This window comes from Rhinoraja longicauda, chromosome 2 (assembly GCF_053455715.1).
Source record: "Rhinoraja longicauda isolate Sanriku21f chromosome 2, sRhiLon1.1, whole genome shotgun sequence".
NCBI lineage: Eukaryota > Metazoa > Chordata > Chondrichthyes > Rajiformes > Arhynchobatidae > Rhinoraja > Rhinoraja longicauda.
The window spans coordinates 97,781,545-97,806,243 of record NC_135954.1 but is presented as its reverse complement, the minus strand read 5'-3'; the positions used below and the strand labels follow the sequence as shown (position 1 = coordinate 97,806,243).

Sequence of the window (24,699 nt, the reverse complement as noted above, 5' to 3'; positions counted from 1 at the left end):
TTCCTATGAAAGATGGATAACTACCTCCAAAAATCTTTTAAAAAACAAACTTCAAACGATTACAAAATATACCTAAAAAGTGGACTGGCCGGACCTTGCTGTCGGTATGGTCAGGTGTCCGCCCCCCTTTGACAGCATCGTGGTCTCTGCCCCATTCCACAGCTGGCTGTTGCAGCTGAACTTCTGTGAACGGGTTTTGACAGTTCCTGTCGCACCTTGTCTTCTCCTGATCCCGGTACCTGTCGCCGGTTGACGCTGGTAGTCGACAATGAAATTCATCCGTCTTCAGTACCGGCGACAACCTACCACATCTGGTGACAACATGCGGCCGCGCCCTTGATAAGCTACGATCATTGGCGACAAGCCAGCTGTCGCCGAAAAATTTCAATCAGTTTCATTTTTCCGCGATGAGCCGAGATCTGCTACGACTCATTGGAGATTACTCACGATCATGCCCGCGACACCCCGGTGAACGTGCGGCGACAGCCTAGTTGCAATCGCCTTAAAATCGCCTAACTGGGACAGGCCCTTAAGACTGGTGGGAGAACTGGGAAGGGGGATGGGATGGAGAGAGAGGGAAAGCAAGGGATATTTGAAGTTCAAGAAGTCAATGTTCATACCGCTGGGTGTAAACTACCCAAGCGAAATATGAGGTGCTGTTCCTCCAATTTGCACTGGGCCTCACTCTGACAATGGAGGAGGCCCAGGATAGAAAGGTCAGATTGGGAATGGGAGGGGGAGTTAAAGTGCTGAGCAACCGGGAGTTCAGATAGGTTAAGGGGGACTGAGTGGAAGTGTTCAGCGAAACGATCGTCGAGCCTGCGCTTGGTCTTCTGTACAGAAGTTGACACCTGGAACAGTGGATACAGTAGATGAGGTTGAAGGAGGTGCAAGTGAACCTCTGCCTCACCTGAAAAATATGTCTGGGTCCTTGGATGGAGTCGAGGGGGGAGGTAAAGGGACAGGTGTTGCATCTCCTTCAGTTGGAGGGGAATGTACCTGAGGAGGGGGTGGTTTGGGTGGGAAGGGACGAGTTGACCAGGGAGTTGCGGAGGGAACGGTGTCTGGAAAGCAGAAAGGGATGGAGATGGGAAGATGTGGCCTATAGTGGGATCCCGTTGGAGGTGTCGAAGGTGTTGGAGGATTATATTCTGTATGCGACGACTGATGGGGTGGAAGGTGAGGACAAGGGGGACTCTGTCCTTGTTGTGAATGGGGGGAGGGAGCAAGAGCAGAGCTGCGGGATATCGAGGAGACTGCAATGAGATCCTCATCTACAATGGAAGAGGGGACCCTCCGTTTCCTAAAGAATCAGGACATCTCTGATAATCTCGCATGGAAAACCTCATCCTGGGCGCAGATGCGGCGTAGATGGAGGAATTGGGAGTAGGGGATAGAGTCCTTAAAGTAAGCAGGGTGGGACGACGTGTAGTCTAGATAGCTATTGGAGTCAGTAGGTTTGTAGTAGATGTCGGTCAATAGTCTGTCTCCTGTGATGGAGACGGTGAGATCCAGAAATGGTAGGAAGATGTCGGAGATGGTCCAAGTGAATTTGAGTGCTGGATGGAAATTTGGATGTGGATTTGGGTATCAAGATTTTTGAGACGAGTAGGTTCGTTGATGACCAGGTTAGCTGAGTTGTGGAAGATAGTCTTCTGCTCCAGAGTGATATCCATAAATTGGTGAAATGGGCTAAGAAATGGCAGATGGTTTACAATCCATAAAAATGTGGTGATGCATTTTGAGACCAATGCTGTTGGAACATATACCATGAATTGTAGGGTCCAAGAGAATATTGAGAAAGAGGGAATTTGTAGTGCAAATCCAAAGATTGTTGAAGGTGGCCAGGTTGATAAATGTGGTAAGGCAGGCATATGGGATACTCTCCTTTCTTTGTTGGTGTATTGATTGCTGTAAAGGGAGTTTATGCTCCAACATTATATAACCTTGGTTTAACCTCGACTGGAGTACCGCGTCCAGTTCCGGTCATCAAGGTGCAGATAAGATATCCATGTACCTGTCTAAATGTTTCTTAAATGTTGCATTGGTACCTGCCTCAATGACCTCCCCTGGCAGTTTGTTCCACGCACCCATCAAAAAGTGGAAAATGTTACACCGGTGGGATGTTGCCTGTGGTAGAGGATTTCAGTCAGGTGGTGAGTGGAGAAGCTACGTCAATGCTCCTTGGGGTGGAAGGGATTAATAGGGAACATGATTAAATTTATGAGGGACGTGGATGGGTCAATTACAGACATCTTTTTCCCCAGTCAGGTAGATTGAGACATGGATTTAGGATGAGGAGGAAGCGATAGAGGGGTTATGAGGGGTACCTTTTTTAAAGAGTTGTGAATACCTGAACTGCATTGCCTGAGAGAGTGGTTGAAGCAAGGTTGCTGACAAAATTAGGTGGTAAGATCAGCTTTGAATCGCTCAAGCATGCACCGTGTTATGGGAGATGAAATTAACGCGGTCGAGTGCTGGCATGGATTTGGTGGATTGAATGGCCTGGTTCTGTGTTGTATCATTCGACAGTGCTATGATGTACATCATGCATTGCTAAATTAGTTTGTTCCTGTGGTTAATTATCTCCCAAATGTCAGTCTTTCCAAAGACATTGACTTGGGACTCCTGCAGGCAAATATGATTTTTCTTTCACATTGGCTTCTGAATGCCTGTCTGTTTTACATTCAAAATGAAATGTCATTCATTTTTACACGTTGTAAAAGGTAATTAATAACTTGTATTTTTCCGCAAAATCATAGGAAATATTCATAACAGCTGCGATAAGAGAGTGTCTGATATATCGGAGCATTTGGTTGCAATGTTTGGAGGAAAAATGTGATCGATATTAAATATTTTTTGAGCCATCCTGCTTGGGATCAAAAAACCAGCAGGTGGTGGTAGAACACAACTATAACATTTTGTCCAGCAATTCGATAGCACTGGAAAATTTGTTGCATGACCATAATGTGTTGTTAACCAGCGTCCAGCTGACCCAGGTCACAACACAGAAAGTTGATGTCCCTCTCTGTCATAATTTTGGAATTCAGTTGGCATTAACAGCGTTGTTTAACTTGTTGTGTATCTATTTTGAGTGATTAACATCAGTTAAAGCATCATGCACCGTTTAAAACGCCTGTACTTATGAAGGAAGGGGGCACATTGCTGATATCTGGTATCATCGGAAGACTGGATACTGAGAGGAAACATGATGGAGTAGTAATCTGAGCAGGCATACTGATTTTCGGGTATGTTTTAGATTACTTGTGTCAACGGAGCCACGTGGCTCCACTCTATTCCACTTTTTGTTACTCCCAGAAGAGAGTTGAGCATCAGCGAGAGGTGGTCACTGAGTTGGGCACTGGAAGTGAAGCCCCCTGTGTTAAAGATGCATCTGTGGGTACTCGGCCAGCTATGTCTATCTTTTTGTTGGCTCTGGAACAATGCTCGTTGTAAACCTACTCTGGCACATCTCCTTCTACATCGACAATTGCATTGCTGCTCTGTGCTCAGGTGGAACTTGTCAATTTGATTAACTTCCACCCTGGCTTCAAATGAACATGGATTATTTCCAACAGTTCTCCTTTTTCTGGACCTATCTGCTTTCATATGGGGTGACACATTGTCCACCAATATCTGTTATAAACCTATGGATTCTCTCAGATTGTCCTCCTTCAGGTAATATGGCTTCCTCGCTGCTGGAATTGATGGAGCCTTCACGTGCATGTTCTGAGGGAGGGGGTGGGTAGAAGCGTTGGTATTTGGGAACTTACCATAAGACTGAGTGTGGAGGGGATATGACTAATTTGTACAAGTGAGACGGAGGGGTGAGATGTTTTTGCTTCAGATTCTGGGATATGCAGTCTCTTGTGACTCCATATCTTGTGTCACTTGGCATTATAATGGGAAATGATGATAAGGAAAGATTGGGAAAATTCAGTGTCATTCCAGAAGCTTGTAAAATGTTCAGAAGTTAAGACACTTCCTCTAGTTTACTTTTCGATTCACTATGGCTGCAGAATAGGAGTGGGATTGAGAATTGAAGAGATTTATAATGAGAATCGACAAATTGGAAGTATATGGATGGAGTTAAAGGGAAAGAGTACAGGAAAAGTTCCGAAAGACACCCGAATTAATGGGACGGAAAGTTTAAGAAGGGATAAGAGAGTAAGGTCCGGTGAAATAGGAGGGGAGGTGAATACCGAATTAAAAGTGTTGTATATGAATGTGCAAAGTATAAGAAATAAAATGCATGAGCTTGGGACTCAGTTAGAGATTGGTAGGTATGATGTTGTGGGAATTACAGAGACATGGCTGCAAAAGGATCGGAGTTGGGAACTGAATATTCAGGGTTATACGTCTTATCGAAAAGACAGACAGGTGGGCAAAGGGGGTGCGGTAGCTCTGCTGGTAAGGAATGAAATTCAGTCCTTTGCGAGGGGTGACAGAATCAGAAGATGTAGAGACATTGTGGATAGAACTGTGAAATTGTAAGGGCAAAAAGACCCTAATGGGTGTTATCTACAGGCCCCCAACAGTCCCCTGGATATCGGGTGCAAGTTGCATCAGGAATTAAAATTGGCATGTAATTGGCATTACAAAGGTAATGCTACGGTGGTTAGGGGAGATTTCAATATGCAGGTAGACTGGGAAAATCAGGTTGGTACTGGACCCCAAGGAAGGGAGTTTGTAGAGTGCCTCCGAGATGGATTCTTGGAGCAGCTTGTATTGGAGCCTACCAGGGTGAAGGCAATTCTAGATTTAGCATTATGCAATGAATTGGATTTGATAAGGGAACTCAAGGTAAAGGAACCATTAGGAGGCAGTGACCATAATATGATGTTTTAATCTGTAATTTGAGAGGAAGAAGGTAAAATCAGAAGTGTCACTATTGCAGTTGAACAAAGGGGACTACGGAGGCATGAGGGAAGAGCTGGCCAAAGTTGACTTGAAAGGGACCCTAGCAGGGATGATGGTGGAACAGTAGTCGCAGGAATTTCTGAGAATATTTTCAGGATCATTTCATTCCAAAGAAGAGAGAAGATTGTAAGGGGAGTAAGAGACAACCGTTGCTGTCAAGGACAGTATAAAACTAAAAGAGAAGACATATAACATAGCAAAGATGATCGGGAAGCCAGAGGATTGGGAAACTTTTAAAGAACCACAGATGATAACTAAAAAGGCAATACGGGGAGAAAATATGAAGTACGGGTCAGCTAGCTAAGAATATAAAGTAGGATAGTGAAAGCCTCTAGGTGCGTGAAGAGGAAAAGATTAGTTAAGACAAATGTGGGTTCCTTGAAGACAGAAACAGGTGAATTAATTATGGGGAACAAGGAAATGGCAGACGAGTTGAACAGCTACTTTGGTTGTGTCTTCCTTCATGAAGACAGAACCAATCTCCCAGATGTACTAGGGGGCAGAGGATCTAGGATGACGGAGGAACTGAAGGAAATTCATATTAGTCAGAAAATGGTGTTGTGTAGACTGATGGGACTGAAGGCTGATAATCCCTAGGGCCTGATGGTCTGCATCACAGGGTACTCAAGGAGGTAACTCTAGAAATCGTGGCCGCATTGGAGATCATTTTCCAATGTTCTATAGATTCTGGATCATTTTCTGTGGATTGGAGGGGAGCTGATGTTATCCCACTTTTTAAGAAAGGAGGGAGAGAGAAAGCAGGGAATTATAGACCAATTAGCCCGACATCGGTGGTGGGGAAGATACTGGAGTCAATTATTAAAGATGTAACAGCGGCGCATTTGGATAGCTGTAACAGGATCGGTCCAAGTCAGCATGGATTTACGAAGGGGAAATCTTGCTTGACTAATCTTCTGGAATTTTTTGAAGGTGTAACAAGTAAAATGGATAAGGGAGAGCTGGTGGATGCAGTGTATCTGAACTTTCAGAAAGCCTTTGATAAAGTCCCACGCAGGAGATGAGTGGGCAAAATTAGAGCACATGGTATTGAGGGTAGGGTATTGACATGGATAGAAAATTGGTTGGCAGACAGGAGATAAAAAGTAGGAATTAACGGAGCAAAGAGGTCCTTCTGCAGTTGTGCAGGGCCCTGGTGAGACCACGCCTGGAGTATTGTGTGCAATTTTGGTCTCCTAATTTGAGGAAGGACATTCTTGCTATTGATGGAGTGCAGCGTAGGTTCACAAGATTAATTCCCGGCATGGCGGGACTGTCGTATGATGAAAGAATGGAACGACTGGGCTTGTATTCATTGGAATTTAGAAGGATGAGAGGGGATCTTATGGGAACATGTAAAATTATTAAGGGATTGGACATTCTAGATGCAGGAAACATGTTCCTGATGTTGGGGGAGTCCAGAACCAGGGGCCACAGTTTAAGAATAAGGGGTAGGCCATTTAGAATTGAGATGAGGAAAAACCTTTTCACTCAAAGTGGTGTGAATTTGTGGAATTCTCTGTCTGAGAATGCAGTGGAGGTCGATTCACTGGGTGTATTCAAAAGAGAATTAGATAGAACTCAGAGGGCTAGCGGAATCAAGGGGTATGGGGAGAAGGCAGGAACGGGGTACTGATTGTGGATGATCAGCCATGATCACATTGAATGGCAGTGCTGGATCGAAGGGTCGAATGGCCTACTCCTGCACCTATTTTCTATGTATGTGAAGTTCAAGATTACCAAACTGCTTAAACTTTAAACACTTTTAGGTCTGGATTGTTCTAGACCCAGCCCCTGAGTGCCTGCCTGTCCACACTTGCCTTTTCAGGATGCAGTGGGCTAAATGAGCTGACCTTCGCACCCTGGAGGTGTCCTGTGAGGTGGAGCAGGCTCCCAAGGACAAGTAGGCCTCGGGCAGTGTATTGTGAAGGCTTTGACAGCTCACTGATGTCACTCCCCTTGAAATATTTTTAAACAACTCTGACGGTCAAGAACATGCAAATTATTTTAAAATGTAAATAATTGGAAAAATTATAAGAAAATGTAACAACATTTATAAAATACTAACAAATAAATGAGCACATGAAAATAGATTAACTTAAAACTCTTAACCTGCACATCTTTTTCCACACGGTTGGTCACCCACTTCAAAGAAAGGGGTCACTATTAGAATGCCCACAGTCTCTGGCATAAGAGTAGGGGGTTGGACGTGAATTGCATCCAGGCCCCCTTTCCGCCATGTTTTTTGTTCTAGCTACAGGATTTTATGGTGAATCTTGTGGCAAAATAGAAGTTTAGGTTTGCCATTATCCAGCTTTCAGCTTGTCCTGAGTTTGTTGTGGTTTGCCAATCAGCTTCTTTCGGCCTGTTGTTTTTTCAAAGATTCAAAAGTGAGTTGGTAGAGGAATTCGACGTGTTGGTAAATCTGTGGAGGGAAATAGACATTTAATATCTTGGGTCGACACCCTTCAATGGAACGGAGAGTAGAGGGGAGATAGCCAGTGCAGAGAGGGGGATGAGTGGGACAAGACCTGCAACTGACAGGTAGATCCAACAATCAATCCATGCCCAGATCCACCTATCAATTGCTAGCTCTTGTCCCATCCCTCCCCCTTACCTCTTCAAACTGGCTATCTCCCCTGGGCAGAACTAGCAGGTAAATGAAAGAGCCCGAGGGAGTGCTGTATAACAAAGACTGAGAAGTGCAGGTACATAGTCTCCTGAAAATGGTGACACAGACGGACGAGATGATGAAAGAAGCGTTTGGCAGGTAGAGGTGGGTACAATTATGACACTTATAAGATATAGGCATTATCTCTGGAAGAACACGGATAGGTAACATTTCGATCGGGACTCTTCAATATGTTCAATGTTGTTCTGGCTGCATCGGTTGCTAATGAATGTATCACATTTGACTTTCTCTTTTTACTAATTGTGTGCTTCATTGAAAACATCAAGGAAGGCTGGACAAGTAGCATTGCACAGACTTCTTGACAGCCCAAGTGCACCAGTATGATATTTCCTTATGAAGTTTTATGTGGTCACAATTTTATTTGAGATAAATTAATGGATGCTAAAATTAGGTGACGGTGATTTGGGGAGAAACCAGGGAGAAAGCGTGTACCAGTGAGAGAATTTTTATAACAATTATCTTACTACTTGGAACAATACAACACAAAAAAAAACCCCTTGGACTTACCATAATGCCAATCTAAAATAGTCCCATCTGCCTGCACATGATCTACACCCATCTGATCCTTGCCTGTTCGTGTATCTGTCCAAATGCCACTTAAGCATTGTTGTCGCATCTGCTAGTAGCCACGCACATGGCAGCATGTTTCAAGCAACTTGCCTTGCACATCTCCTTTAAATCCTTCCCCTCGCCTTAAGCCCATGTTGTCTTGTATTTGACACTTCCATTGTGGGGTAAAAGACTCCAGCTACCCAATCTATGTGTCTGTAATTTTATATACTTCTGTCCCTCGGGCTTGAATCAATCAAACGTATTATTCAAGGTGAAGAGTAAAAGGGTTCAGCGTAAACATGTTCCCACAAACAGCAAGAGTGGGATTTGCAAAGCCCCTGAGCTGATGAGGTGCATTAGAGGTTGGTTAAAACAGAAAAGGGAAGTTCTTGTGAGACACAAAAAAGCTTGGAAGAATATGGAAGATGTAAGAATGAAATTGAAAGAGAAATGAGGAAATCGGAAGGAAGGCATGTCGGAAAAAATAGTAGCAGACAAAGTTGATGGAAAACCAAAGATGTTTTAGGAATATATAAAGAGCGAGAGCTCTTTATATTAGGGACATCTTAGTTGAGTAGAGAAGGAGGGTGAAGTAATTAAGGTAGATAAGTGTGAAATATTGGATGGGATAAACAAAAGAGATATTAAGGAGTTTAGTTTCTCCAGTGCATAAATTGCAAGGACCCGATGCAGTAGATTCCAGGAGACACAAGAATTGCAGATTCTGGAATCTGGAGCAGTAAATACATGATGGAGGAACTTGGTAGCTCTGGCAGCATTTGTTGGGTGAGAGGAATTGTCAGTGTTTCAGGTTGAGGCCTTGTATCACGATTGAGTGGAAAGAGACTGTACAAAAGGAGAGGGGGAAGGGGTGAGATGGGCCAGTAAATGATGAGGATACTGAGGTGGGGTGAAGGATGATGGATAAAAGGTGCCAGGTGGGAAGGGGTAAGGGTGGAGTTCAGAGACAGGGAGGTGAGTGATACGTGGAAATAGACCAGAAGAGAATGAGGGGCAGGAGGTGGTAGTGGTGGTGAGAAGTGGGAGATGAAATGTATTCCAGGCTGTTTAAAGAAGCATTTGCATACAGTGTATAATTTCTCTTTGGCGATTGGACTGATGGAGAGGATTAGAGAAGGGAATAAGCGCAGAACAGGCCAATTAGTTTAACTTCACTTGTGAAAAATTATTGGCATGAATGTTGAGGACAATGTACACCTTCATTTAGAAAATTTGCTCATTTGTTCAGGGAGCCAAGCTATGAATTTGTAAAGGAAAATATAATTGGAATTCTTTGAGGTTACTAGAGAGTGAGAGGGGCAAACTTTAAGGGAGACCCAAGAGGAATTTTTTTACTTTGCACAATGGTGGTTGCTTGGAATATGCCGCTAAAGGAAGTGGTGGAAGCAGATACAATAGCAATGTTCAAGAGGAATTTAGAGAGTTTAATGAATAGTAGGGATTGGAGGGTATGGACCACTGTTCCACGTTCTCCAGGTGGCAAATAGGAATGAAGTCAGTACACCTGATATCGAATGCATTTCAGCAAAGTTTTAGGCAGCTTTTAATTCTAAAGAAGTCCGAAGTATTGCCTTTGTGAGAGATGCAGCATGGCAAAGGAGCGTAAAATATTGTTATTGGTTTATTTTAAGTTTACTGAAATAGAGTGAAAAGCTTTTGTTTACATACTGTCAAGTCCAGTCAAATCATACAATTCTCAAGTACAATCAAGCCATACACAGTACGACAGGTAGTGGAAAGAGAAATAAAATGCCACAGTGCAAAATACAGTATTACAGTTAAAGTGTACATTTTTTTAAAAGTGCAAGGTCCTAATTGATTTCTGTTCGAAGATAAGGACTGCCACCTGGCAGTGGGAGGACTGTTCAACAGTCTGATAATGGGGGGGGGGGGGGGGGGGGGAGCGAGCTGTAATGACTCTGCCAGTGCGTACTTTCAAGTTTCTCTTTTCTTTTTGCATCTTCTACATGACGTGAGAATGGAGATGAGGGGATAACTCGGGTGAAAAAGATCCTTGATTGTGTTGATTGCTTTCCCAAGGCAGTGTGGAGTGATTGGGGAGGCTGGTTTGTGTCACGTGCTGGATGACATCCACATTTCCCTGTAATTTGTTGAAGTCTCAGGGAGAACTGTTGCCAAACCAAACTAGTTACTTCCTGACAGTATCATTTCTATTGTGTATCTGTAGAAATTGGTAAGAGTTATTGGAAATGAGCTGAACTACTTTTGTCTTCTGAGGAAGTAGAGACGTTAAGGTGTTTTCTTGTGTCGGAAAGAACTGCCGATGCTGGTTTAAACTAAAGATAAACACAAAAAGCTGGAGTAATTCAGCGGGTCAGGCAGCACCTCTGGGGAGAAACAAGGAATGGGTGATGTTTTGAGACCCTTAGACTCGGAGTGAGGAAGGGTCTCGACCCAAAACGCACCTACTTTTCTCCAGGTATTTTCTTGGCTACAGCTTCAATGTGGTTGGTTCAGGACAAGTTGATAGCATTTGCATGTGGAACATGAAGCTCTCAACTACTTTGACACTGTTAATGGTGTGTGGGGCATGTATTCAGCCATTTTTTGTGATGTCGGAGAGATGATTGCCTTGATGGTATTAAGTTCTCTATCTCCTTTTCATACTCCGTCTCATCATTGTTCAAGATCCAGCCCACTGCAGTGGTGTCAACAGCAAACTCTTCAATAGAGTTAGAGCAGGATTTGGCGAATGAATGAGTACACCAAGGGGAATGGAATGCATCCTTGCAGGACACTGGTACTGAGAGTTATTGTGGAGGCTGTTTTGTCCTCAGATAAAATCTCAGATAAAGTCTGTGAGAGGAGGTCAATGATCCAGTTGCATAGGCTCTTGGGCCCAGGAGTTTGGTAATTGAGCTATGGCCTTGTCATACCATCTGTTTTCTATATGGCACCATATTAGTGTGTGTTGGTAAAACGGTATATAGTTTTATATGGGGGAAAAAAAGAACTACTGTAAGTTTTTTATTTGATTCTAGTTCATTTACCACTAATTCATTGTGTCATGGTTATGGGTGATTGTTAACTGGTGGAGGAACATTGTGAAATAGTATTAAGAGGATAGCATGTGTAGTAATTAATAGAAACATTACTGTATGACTTCATCTCTATTTAGATCAATGAACATTGAATCTTTTTATGAAATGCCTTTTATGTTTATTCTAGGTCTATGGAATATTGTATCACTTTTCTCCAACCTTTCTTTATTTGTGCTGATGCCTTTTGCCTACTTTTTCTTGGAATCTGAAGGATTTGCTGGATCAAAAAAGGTAGGACTTTGTTCTGAGTAATTATCAACTTGTAGTTGTCATCATAGTTGTGCAAGAGAACTGCTAAATATGAACCATTTAAAAAAAGTAGCATTTTGATACAAGTTGCTGGAATGTGGATTTGACTGATGGTTTTCTCGCAGAAGCACTTTCTGAACATGCTTGAACTTGCCATTTTGGAGGAGCAGATCAGCTATAATATTGAGCAGGGGTGACGGTTGTGTTTTCGAAGCTGAGTGGCTTACTCCTATTTCTGTCTCTATGCTTGTACCTCACTCAATAAAAGCTGGAAAACAACATGATCAAGCAGCTGTTCCTAAAGGCAGCAGCCCTTTGGTACAAGTTAAGACTGAGGTATCACAGTTAGGCTAGAGATATCACAGGCCTTGAATATCAAAAAGGATAAGTTACCGGAAATACAAGAGAAACAAAAGATGCTGTTGGAGTCTGAAATATTGTTTCGTTTTAAGTCCCAATAGACCAGCAAATTTTGTAATAACTGGTCTCTCTTTTGCTTCAGCAACATTTTATCTGTGGTCAAGTTACTCAGTGATCAGGTGTAATGTACTCCGATTTCCCTAGTTAACTCTCACTTATTTCTGAAGTATCAATTGGTATGAAATACATTGGACAAATGAAGGATGTAAATTTTGCTTTATAAATGCAAGTATATTTTTGTTCCCTGATTCACGTGTGAGATCTTGGAGACCTATTGGGTCATTATAACTCATAACATTTTCTTGCCTAATACGGTGTGCAGCAAAAGATTTTAATAACTGTGCTCTCTGGTTACCAATTCACCTGCCAACGGAATCTATTTTATCTCTTTCTCTTTTAACTCTCATATTTGAACTTTTGTATTGGTTCTCCTTAACTTTCTCTTCTTTGTGGAAAACGGGAAAGAATTGTCAAATTCTTGCATAATTCGGTTTTTTGGTATTTTTGTAAGGATCTTCTGAGCCCGCTCTCGACCCTGACCAAATTTTTGGAAAGATAGTAACCAGAAATCAACACACTATTCCAACCCAAGATTGATGACTAGCAAAAGGTAGAGATTAAATAATTTGTGAGAATTTAATGTAGCCACAATTTATTATTCAACTGGACTAAACTTTTCTTAGTTCTGTTGTACAATAACCTGTTCATTTAATGTTAAATGGATTGAGTTTATTTTTTATTTTTTGGAAAGACTGCGAGGATTTGTTTAACTTTGCTTGAAAGATTTGTTACCATCTAATATGGATGTGGCTGGTTCAGGTCTGCTGCTTTCTTCCTTCATTTGCACAGTTTGAGTTTACCATGCAAGCATAAATATTGCACAAGCTGAATATGACTTTATCTCAGATTTTAAAATGTCACTTGGACCTGCTTCTTCTTTCGTGTCCATCATCCATGTTTCAAATGTTACATCATTGTCATCGTCTGTCCTAAAAAGGGCGCAAGCTTCCGGCGACAATCAGTGGGAGCCATCACTTGTACAATAGATGATGGTGGTAGCAGAACACTTCCAGTTTCCAGCCCCGTGACGTGGACGCTTCTGCTATGGGGCCACCTGGACCTGTTGTGTGAATTGGATTCTCCTTGTCTGCGTAGGCTGTCCATGCAAATGTTATATTTGTATAAACCAGATATTTGGTTGTATTTTTGGCAGATAGGGTGCTAAATGAACTGAGGTGTGTTGAGTTGTCCTGTATACAGTGAAAACACCTCTCTATATTCATAAACGAAGTAAAGTTGAGCAAATCATTTTTTAATTAATTGCAAAATAAAAGGAAAGCATGGCTTAATATTGCAAAAATTTCAATATCTGTTTCTTTAGCTTGCTCTGTTAAATTGAGCAATTTAATATCGACCATTTATTGCACAGTTGAGTTCAGATTTCTTTAACTATTAACAGTCATGCTGTCAACTTGGGTCGAAGACAGCAATGTGACTTTTTAATCCACCAAAATAAGTGTGTGTTGTGACATTTTGTTTGCATAAATCTGTGAATATAGTCTGAGGTTGATGCTATCCACATGTTCATCAACAGTCAAATGACATCAGCATCCTAAACCATTATACCAATTATCCAGACATTACAAAACACTGAACTCTCATGTAGCAGCTGTGAGTTTAAGTCAAAGTGAAATGTTTTTTTAAAAAGTCTATCAATAAAGAGAGCAGTATGAAATTTGCAGTGATTTCCTTGCCTAATTAATTAGATCCACCAGATGGAAGTGAAGAGGCCAATATTAGTGCTCAAAATGCCTATAAACTTGAGCAAAAAGACAGCACAATGGATGAGAAAAAAGATTTTTAATACACTTCAATCCTGCGTCGCAGTTTGAGATTGTCCTGGTTTGCATCCCTTTTGGCAAACTTACATAAAACTGACCATGTACTGTATTTTACGACCAGATGACTTTTTTTGTAGTGCTCATTGAAGTTAATTTGTATCAGACCCATATTAAAGAGACTTCAAAATCAGTAGGAAGTACAAGTCTGCTTAGTCACTTTCTTTCATTGCATTCATCATTTTTTTTAAACTTGTTTTCTCCCCATTGATGATCCATAAATTGTTGTTAAAGACTGATTACGGAAGCACTGTTTTGTGTTAATAGCACGTGCATATTTTTGCTGTTCATTTGGGTAGTGAGACTAACCATATTGAGAAGTTGGTGGAATAAAGAAAATGTTATTTCAAGTAAAGATGATGGTGCTTCAATTTAAGAACAAATTGATTTAATTTCAAAGGATTTTAAGGGAAATATATAACTGTTGTTTTAATCTGTTGGCCAAAAATCAGTTTTCATCCCATTTAAATGTGATGTTAAAGTAAATATAGTTAAGTCATTATGACCATGTTTTAATTTGATTGATGAGGAATTACAATTTCTGATAACTGGAATTGTTTATACTTTGGCTCAATAGCCTTTCAAGGGCATTAATTAATTGGCAAAGCAAAGGTGGTAATGTTCCAGATCATGGACGCTAAAGCAATTTTAATTGTTTAAACTTTTATGGATTTTTTGAAATTTGGTAAGCATGTTGAGACTTGACATTTCTTTACCAAACCACGGAATAAATGGTAGAGATTGATGGAGGATTACATGATTATTGATAGTTTGTTGCCGATAGTCTTTTAGTCATTTATTTTAATAACCCTAGTTGTTGGCCACAAAGAAAATATTCTCCTTTTCCTTTGTCACCCTTCAATAAACTTAAGGTCACTAAAACGCTGCTGCTCATGTCTTAATTTGCACTGTTTACTCCCTTCATTTGTGCTTGTTGATTTAGTTTGGCTTCCAATTAAACCATGCCATGATCTGAAAATTCTCATACTTATTTTCAAATCTCCCCATGGTGTTGCCTCTACTAATTTGGTGATCTATTGTTCTGCAATCCTCCTGAGATAGCTGTACCAGTCTAAATACTGGCCACTTGATTGCTCCACCAATGACAGCTTGTCTTTAGCTGTCACGATCACAAACACTGAAATCCCCTCCATAAACCTTGCCACTGCTTTGCACTTGAGATGCTCTTGAAACCCATTTTCTCGCGTATACATTAGATCATCTGCCCAGCATCTTTTTTTTTGGTTTAATGTATCTGAAGTGCCTTGGGATATTTGACTTTGTTAAAATGTCATGTAAATTGATTTGTTGTGGTGAATGGAGTACAGGCCTGAAATCACCACAACAGCTCTCTGGAAAAACATACCTTGCTGTGCACAAATTCTTCTAGATTGTACAAAATTGGCTGGGTTGTCAGCATCCTAAAATTGACCTAATTAATATGAAGCTCTGCTACTGCCAGAAACATTAATTATGCTATGATTGCTGCTCAATGTTAAAATTAATTGAGAAATCAGGTGCTGAAGAAGTGTTGTGCTTTTGGAATTTGGTGCTTGGAAGGTGATTCTGAATTATTATATTGTGTAACTTTTGAGAGGAAAGGAGAGTTCAGTTTAGTTTATCGTCACGTGAAAACTTATTGCGTGCTAACCACTCAGCAGAAAGGCAAAACATGATTACAATCATGTTCATGGAAATGTTTGTTGTGTCAATTGAAGTCATTTGAATGAACATAAATGCACATTTTTTTTTATTAAAAAAAAAAAAAGATAGCTGAAAATCTGAAATAAATACCAAACATAATGTAAACACTGAACAGGCAAGATGCCTTCTCTGAAAAGAGAAACTGCTGATGTTTTTGATCAAAGACATTATGTCAGAAAGGAGAAAGGGAGAGCTTGAATTGTTTTTAATTGAAAGGAATTGACAGGACAAAGGGAATATATCTGTTTATGTGGGGGGAGGTTGCAGCAGTGATTAGAGAATAAGTAAACAATAGTTATAGCACAAAAGAGCCACCCAGTCCATCGTTCACCCAGAAGATCCTCAACTTGAATGCAGGCCCATCAAGACTGATCGTCAACATTTGTTATTAGTTGACTGTACAGGAACATTGAGTCCCATTCCCAAATGGCATAGATTTAATGATCAGACATAACTTCCTTCCAGTTATTGGAAAGAACTGGAAATTGCACGTGGAGGGCTGAAATACTAATATTTGTTTTCCCTTCAAATGGGAGGTGTGTTTTAATTTACACTACTTAGAATTGTTTCTCGAAAAAGGAGCTTCTTGTACCGAGGGAATGGTTACATCAAAAGACATTAAACGAGTAGACACATAACAATGTAAAATTGGAAACATATTTTGTCTGGTGTTTCTACGAGATCACTCTTTTTGCCTTGGCACTGCCAGACATTTTAGACAATAGACAATAGGCGCAGGAGTAAGCCATTCGGCCCTTCGAGCCAGCACCGCCATTCAATGTGATCATGGCTGATCATTCTCAATCAGTACCCCGTTCCTGCTTTCTCCCCATACCCCCTGACTCCGCTATCCTTAAGAGCTCTATCTAGCTCTCTCTTGAATGTATTCAGAGAATTGGCCTCCACTGCCCTCTGAGGCAGAGAATTCCACAGATTCACAACTCTCTGACTAAAAAAGTTTTTCCTCATCTCTGTTCTAAATGGCCTACCCCTTAGTCTTAAACTTTTGTTGGTGGATGGTGAATGATCATTAGAATTTTCTGCATGAGGAGCAAATGAAGATTTTTCAGATAGTGGACAATTCTTTAGTTGGTGGAGGTGGGAAATCTCTTGTGTAGTTTGCTCCCTGGGACTTGTAACTGCAGTGATTTGCACTCTGTGTAAATTGGCAATGTCTTCACATCCTTGCCCCGCGCTCACTTGCCCAGCATGACCCAGTCATATCATTTGGTTACTTTGTTCTCTTTATTTATTGTCGGACATTACTGGGGCTACAATGGATGAAAACACATTAATTTGGGGCAGATGATCTGGGCAATAGTGGAAGATTAGTCCCAATAGTTTTGAAATGTTTCAACATGTTAAGGATGTTAGGATATATTCAAGATCCTTGATGTGTTTGTGTAGGTCTGCTTTGCTTGAAAGTGTTGAAGCCATGGTTTGAAGCTTGTCTTTTCCCCCTGGAATCTTAATGTATTCTGACACACCCATGTGACTTGATGTATGTGGTACGCATCCCTGCAAATCGTGCAGGACCTTGCCGTTTTGAATCGGAACCATACCTGACAGCAAGTGGATCAGACACAGTTTGCTTACTATTGATCCAGTACTTGTAGGCACAACGATTCTGATGCAAGGAATTGCAGATGTTGGAATCTTGATCAAAAAACAAATTGCTTCAGGAACTCTAGGTCAGGCAGCATCTGTGGAGGCACATCGACAGATGATGTTTTCGATTGGCACCCTTTTTCAAACTGATTTCAAACGAGAGATGGGTGCGGTGGGAGAAGGCCTGGCAAGTGAGCAGTAGACAAAATGTGTGGGAAGGAACTGCAGAGTGTGAGTGCAGAAATGTGTGGGAAGGAACTCCATCAGTCTGAAGAAGGGTCTCGACCCGAAACATCACCCATTCCTTCTCTCCAGAGATACTGCCTGTCCCGCTGAGTTACTCCAGCATTTTATGTTTACCAAGGAACTACAGATGCTGGTTTAAACCAAAGATAGACACAAAAAGCTTGAGTAACTCAACGGGTCAGGCAGCATCTCTGGAGAAAAGGAACGGGTGACATTTCGGGTTGGGACCCTTCTTCAGACTCCGTAGATATGGATGAAAGGTGGGGGGGGGGGGGGGGGTTGATTGCTAAATGGGCAGGGTATGTGATAAAGCCTGCAGGTGAACAGTCAGATAAAGAGAATGTCAAGCCAAAGGGAAAGATGTGTGTGGGAAGGGACAGGGAGAGGGGGCAGGGTGAAAGGGAAATGGGAGATGGAAGGGGGGGGGGGGGGGGGTGGGAGGTGTGGAAGACAAATGTGAAAGAGAAATGGGGAACTCTGGGATGATAGATGACCATACAATGGGGAAAGGAGCAGGGTGACTCTGATAATGGGAGAGGCCAAGAACAGAAAAATAAGGAGAGAAGGGAGAGTTAAAATATTTAGCAAATGGGTGCTGCAGCAGGACTTGGCGGACAGAATGCAAGTGTTCGGCCAAAAGGGCCGCCTACTCTATGCTTGGTCTCACCGATGTAATGGATAACTCATTGGGAGCAGTGAATGCACCGATGAGGTTGGAAGAGGTGCACCTCTCTCCTGCTTGAGGTCCCTGGAGGGAAGTGAGAGGGGAAGTACGGGGACAGGTGTTACATCTCCTACAATTGCAGAGGGGTGCAGTTGGCTTGGGAAAGGATGAGCAAACAAAAATGTAGGTGGGCTGATTAGCAAGTATGCAGCCAACACAAACATCAGCGGAGTTGTAGATAGTGAAGAAGTTGTCACAAGATTCACCGGTATTTGAACTCCGTAGTTCAAACTCCGGTAGTTGGAAATATGGGCAAAGAAATGGCAGATGTAGTTTAATCAGCGTGAGAGGTTGCACTTTGTGAGGCCAAATGCAAGAGGAAAGAACAAAGTAAATGGCAAGACTCTGACCGCATTGACACACAAACGGATCTTCAAATTCAAATCCATAGCTCCCTTAAAGTGGCCACATTTTCATGTATATCAATGATTTGAATGAGAATACATAAACATGATTGGTAAATTTGCATTTGACAATAACGTAGGTAATATAAACAGTGAAAATGGTTTGCAAGAATTGCAGCATGATCTTTATCAGTTGTGTAAGCAGGACAAGGAGTGGCACATGAAGTTTAATTTGGATAAGCGTGAGGTGTTGCTATTTTGGAATTATAACAACATTGACAAGGTACTTGGAGAGGTTTATGGATAAGAAAGGTTTAGAGTAATACGGGCCAAATGCAGGAAATTGGGAAGTGTAGATTAGACATTTTGGTCAGCACTGGCGAGTTGGGCCTCGGAGCATGTTTTGATACTCTGCCTCCATAAGTGGATTGGGTAAAGGTGGTGCGCAACATACTTTTCATAATTGGCTGGCATATTGAGTATAAAACTTCGTCGTGCTGCAGCCTTGTAAAACTTTTTGGTTTATTATATGCAGTTCTGGTCGCCTCATTGCAGTATGGGTGTGGGGGCTTTGGAGATGGTGCAGAAGAGGTTTACTAGCATGCTAGCTGGATGAGGGGGTATTTGCTATAAAGAGAGGTTGAACAAACTTGGGTTGTTCTTCTGGAATGTTGGAGGTTGCACAAAATCAGGGAAGAACAGAACACCTGACGTCTTCTTCATGCGTTCGTGAAGGCCAAGTAAAGCAGTGGAAGGAGCACAGAACCACCCCACAAAAAAACATCATCCGCCTCTCGTGTGCCACCTGGCCTATGTAGTTGATTTTATTGATCCACAGACCTCGCAGCCATCTCCTGAACAAGAGTGGAAGCAAGTTGCCCTCGGCTATCTTCGACTAACAGCAAATGAATCCTTCCTTTTGTATTGTGGGTTAAATGAATGGATCGCTTTCTTTTAACACATTGCATCCCTGCCATATGTAATTAACTTGAAATTTGCTTTTTCAAATGCATTTTTATGTGTGCTGGAATGTCGATATTGTTCACTGATAACACAGTCCTGAAGTGTCATCAGTTGTGGAGTACAAAAATGAATGGTTTAAGCTACTTTGAAACTTGAGGGCGTTAAGCTAATCTGAAGAAACAAGAAACTGCAGATACCTTACCAAGGAAAGATACAAAATGCTGGAGTAACTCAGCGGGTCAGGCAGCATCCCTGGAGAACATTCGATAGGTGATGTTTTGGATGGGGACACTTTAGACTGATTGCAGGGATGGGGGGAAAGAAAGCTAGGAAAGATTTATTCACAAAATGCTGGAGTAACTCAGCAGGTCAGGCAGCATCTCGGGAGAGAAGGAATGGGTGACGTTTCGGGTCGAGACCCTTCTTTAGACTGAAACGTCACCCATTCCTTCTCTCCCGAGATGCTGCCTGACCTGCTGAGTTACTCCAGCATTTTGTGAATAAATCGATTTGTACCAGCATCTGCAGTTATTTTCTTATAGAAAGCTAGGAAAGGTCTGGTGTTTTAGAACCGTCCTAAAAGTGTTGCATGTTCAGCTGCTTTGGTGCACATTTGGTGCATGTTCACAAAAATATGCAGTCACTTGTGTTTTCATGGTGTGCAAAAAAAAACTACTTGTTTATCTTTGTGGTGTTAAATTTTCTCTTGTGTGTTGCTGGATACAGATGGGCTGGTGTTCACAAAATTGTCTACTCAAAAGTAATGCCCTGTGGCATTAATTGACAATGTGAAAACTGCCACATAAAGACAAGTTGCATTACCCATCCCTGTCTGCAAACCATTGTCATGCAGAATTCCAGTATTGGACTTGGCTGGTGTTGTATTATAATTGGTATTGAAAACAGCTTTTAATTTTGTAATGGTATTGTAGAATGTATGGGGGTGGCACAGAATGCATATTCCTGCTGACATGCATTTTATGAAGTGTGAGGCGATGGCGTTTACTGGAAGTGCATAATAAAACTACAAGAAAACTTGCAAACGTATAAATTGGACGCATAACAATGGAGGCAATTGACCACAGCATATGCATGCTTATTATGTTGTGTTTTTTGGAAAGTTTGTTTTATTTGGAAATGGGAATGGATGCAATATTGTTTTGTGACCAGAACTTTCAGTTTTGTAGGTGGCTTTGGAATCCATATCAATGAGAGTAAAATTTATTTCCTTGGATATTAAGCAATTTAGCTGGATTGGGTTGAGTTTGGCAAACTCAATCCCCTGCTTTGGCCTTTGATTGTCCATCACCTATAATGGATGAATCAAATTTAACATTTGCACTTTAAGATGCTGGTGTCGGAAAATACAAGATCACTATATTGCATTCAGCAATATATTTTATGATGGGCAACTTGAATAAGGGACACAAAATTGTCAATTCTTCATTACAGATCTTTGCTGCCATTACCTCGTCAATCTTTGGTGTGCTAATTGTAGGCATTGGGGACTTGATGTGCATCACATTGATAATTGTGAAATGTTCCCAATGAAAATAAAAATGGAGTTAATCTTGTGGTATTAAGGAGCCACGCAACTCTTTTGTTGCAAATATTGTACATTGCCTTTGCTAATATTTGAGGATAAATTATGCAATTACTTTTTTTATCATAGATAACCAAATATATACATTAATTGCATTTTTTGCATAACATCATCCATTTCCAGCCCAAACATTACTTTTAAATGATGGGGAAGAGGTCTTTATAGTCTGTTCTCGGCAGGGCAAGCTGCTGATTTTATTGCTACTGCCCTTGCTGAGTGGAAGACCTTGTTAAAGGTCAAGCTGTATCCGAAGATGAAAATTTGACATTTTTGTTCAAAGCTGTAAGTTGTGATTCTCCTGCACATCAGATTCCCAAAGTAGTCATTCTATTGAGCCTTGTTGGAGGAAGTTACCAGCTGGACAAAAAAAAGTTAAATGTGCTTGAAATGGTGCAACATCACCTTCCGATTCCTGAGAACTGAGCAGTCACAAGTGGAGAAGAAGCATTTCGGATGGTATTGGGAGGCGGAAGGCGATGCATTGGATTCGACATGAACAGTGGCAGGAATGTATTGCCTCTCAAACAATCCAGTCGGCCTTGCACTTAACATCCGCAGCAGTGACTGCGGTGAGCATGACCTTTTTTTCTTGCATATCTATCTCTGTCAATATCATGTCAGAGCTGTTTTGGCCCTACATGCTATCATTGCCGAGTGTGCAAGTGCAATTGCACACTGGTGGGCTGCAGAGGGAGTGGTGCATAGCAGAATGCCATACCTCTTAAGCAACTGAAGAAAATCTGATAGCTGCCATTGCTACTGCAAATCTGAAATATAACACGAATGCTGGAACTATTTAGCAGGTCAAACAGCATCTGTACAAAGAGGAGTAACATAGTTAATGTTTCAGGTGGATGACCTTTGATCAGAGCTGGAAAAGTTGGAAAGTGGGTGTATGTAAAGTTGCAGAGAAAATGGTGAGTGATAGAGGGAGACCTGTTCAAGTGCAAGCAATGCTGGCAGTCATCACATGTGGCATCTCTTAATGAGTAGAAATATGTTTACTCTAGGAAATGATTTTGCTTTTGGGAAAGATGTAGAGGGATATGGGCCAACCATAGGCAAATTAGACTAGCACAGGTGGGCACCTTGGTCAGCATGGATGAGCTGGGTCAAAGGGCCTGCTTCCATGTTGTACAATTCTGATTCTGTGACCACCTCCTTCATTTGTGGAAATGTTTGAAGTTCCCACTTTGGCTTTCCTGGTCACATAAAAACAAAAAAATCATAGTGGAAGCATGTCATCCTTCATCCTTATGAGAGGAAGAGGATGTCTCTTCTGCTGAAAGATTTTCCTGAAGAACAAAGGATTTTTTCCCAACATCATTGATAGATTGACTGAAGGTCCATCGGCATGTGGAGCAATAACAGAATGATGTTGGTGAGTGGGTGGATTGGGAATGCCTAACCAAAGTTTTATACAACTGTAGTACGTCTGTCGTACTCAGTGCCTCAATCGATGAACATTAGATGACCAAAGGGAGGAGGCATAACTCATTCCCTGCACTACCTCTCTCCCCTCCATCCAGACACCTAAGCAGACCTTCCAGGTGAGAGAGATTCACCTTGTTTTCCATGCTGCATAGCTCAATGACTCTGACCTGTGTATCTCATCCCAGCCTCATTTGCCATCTTCATCATTCCCTCCTTCACCAGACTTATCTGCTAATGAGCACCTCCTCACCACGTCCTTGCCTCCATTGATTCCACATGTACTTTGCTGCCATGGAAAAGCAGCCAACATGATCAAGGACTCCTCACACCCCCGTCATTCACTCTTCTGCCCTCTTCCGTTGGGCAGAACATATAAAAACTTGAAAGCATGTACCTTTTCAACTGCAGTTCCTTGTCTTATCCCTACTGCTCTTAAGTAAAGGTACAACATGTGCAAACTTCCATGCTTTAAATACCTCATCTGTGGTTAACAAAGTTGCAAATGTTTCTGCCAGGGCCCAAGCAATCTCCCCCCCCCCCCCCCCCCCCTTGCTCCCTGTAACCTCTTGGAATGCACCTGGCCAGGCTCCAGGGATTTATCCACCTTAAGTGTTTTAACTCCTTCTGCATCAATTCGTTTGAATATTTTAAAGTACTGGGATGTACTAGCATGTTAAATGTTATTGAAAAGGAAGAATACATTTCGTTAGTTTGAAATAGAACCCTGAACTCTATTTATTTCCTGCTCTCATCATCTGGTGTCTGAACCCTTGAGTAAAACCAGATGGCGTTACTGATTTTATGTGTGAATGTAAAGATTGGTGATCAAGGGTGTACACACTTTTAAGTATACTATCTTGTTGATACATGGCAATATTTTTAGAACTGTGTCAAAATGGGCTTCACGTAAGTTAGAGGTTACTTCTTGAAAATTATCTGTCAATTTGCACAATGAATTATAATAGGCGAATAGAGCAGTAAATAGTCCAGTGGCCCAAATATGTGGCTCTATTAAACTATTGTTAGCACAGTGGTTATACACGTTTTTGTTTGCTTAAGTTCAGTGTCACAAATCCTTGTGCCTACCCATCAGTGCTTTAAGGACTTGTGGCTTATCTTGAAGAAAACCATTTATAGTTTCGCATTTTTATTGAAGGAAAAAAGGGTATTTGATTAGTTATGGGGAGAAGGAAGGAGAATGGGGAAAGACAGATCAGCAGTGATTGAATGGCAGAGTAGACTTGATGGACCAATTGTCCAAATTCTGCTCCTAGAGGATATGAAGAAGCTGGAATGGTGATAGCGCAGTTCTTTGGGATGCTATTGGATTAATATCAAGATACCATAGAGATTAAAATAAAAGTTTTTCTCTTTATTTTTAGTTAATATTAGATGTATTTGCTCGGCATATCAATTTTAAAGGCAGTTAAAGGTTTTATAGTACTGTACAGGTGAATTCTTATAGAAATATTGATTATGATTACATTGTGCAAGTGAGTAATATTTTTGGTTTCTGGTATTTGTAATTGTCTGCATATTTCATAACTACCAAACTATTGTGTGCAGGTTGGTTACATGGCTCACTGCAAATGAAGAATTTTCCCAAACAGGAGTATTGATTTGAGTAGTTAGACTGATAAATGGAGTATCATATGCCCAAGTTAATATTTTTCAGGCCTCTTTTGATGTTGCATGCTAAAGCAATTTAAATGTTAATTTTCCTTTCATTCATTTCTGAGATCTGGATGTCGCTGACAAGGACAACATTGAATACTTATCCCTGATTTGTCCAGGAAAAGGTAACGATGAACTGCTGCCTTGAACCACTTTAGTCTTCATGTTTTCATCGATTCCTACAGTGTAGCTAGCACATTGGAGAGTTTTAGGATTTTGACACTGATGTGGTCAAGAGTTAGTCATGTATTTCCAAGGTCTTGCACGAGCCAGAGGTGAATTTGTAGGTGATTCACCTTTTGCCAAATGTAATGATTGCAGAGGTTATGTAGTAAAATTGAGGTGTTTAAAACAATCTTTAATATGGCTGAGATTGCAAGCAACCTTCAAATCATAAGATAAGTTTGTCGTATTTAAAACAAATAGACAGACAGCTTGCAGTGATTTGTGTCTTATTGTTAAATTTATATTTCATTTTATTGTATAGGTAGGATATCTGTGCCTTTTAATAAGAAATCGGATACTTGATATTTTCACGTTTGTGAATTTTGTTGTTGAACTATTTGGTTGGTGTAACTTATTGTGAGA

General features: G+C 41.2%; 1 protein-coding gene across 3 annotated transcripts in view; it reads left to right on the top strand.

Moving 5' to 3' along the window:
• The window catches only part of lmbr1 (limb development membrane protein 1), a 147,201-nt gene that overhangs the window by 35,279 nt on the left and 87,223 nt on the right, over positions 1 to 24,699 (top strand). Inside the window, exon 5 of one of the 3 annotated variants that reach the window (XM_078424807.1) lies at positions 11,372 to 11,475. The exons of 1 other annotated variant lie outside the window; for it this stretch is intronic. In XM_078424807.1, the coding sequence (XP_078280933.1) occupies positions 11,372 to 11,475 (104 nt within the window). Of the gene's footprint in view, positions 1 to 11,371; positions 11,476 to 24,174; positions 24,237 to 24,699 lie in introns of those variants that run through there. One more of the 3 variants, XM_078424831.1, reaches the window with a different exon arrangement.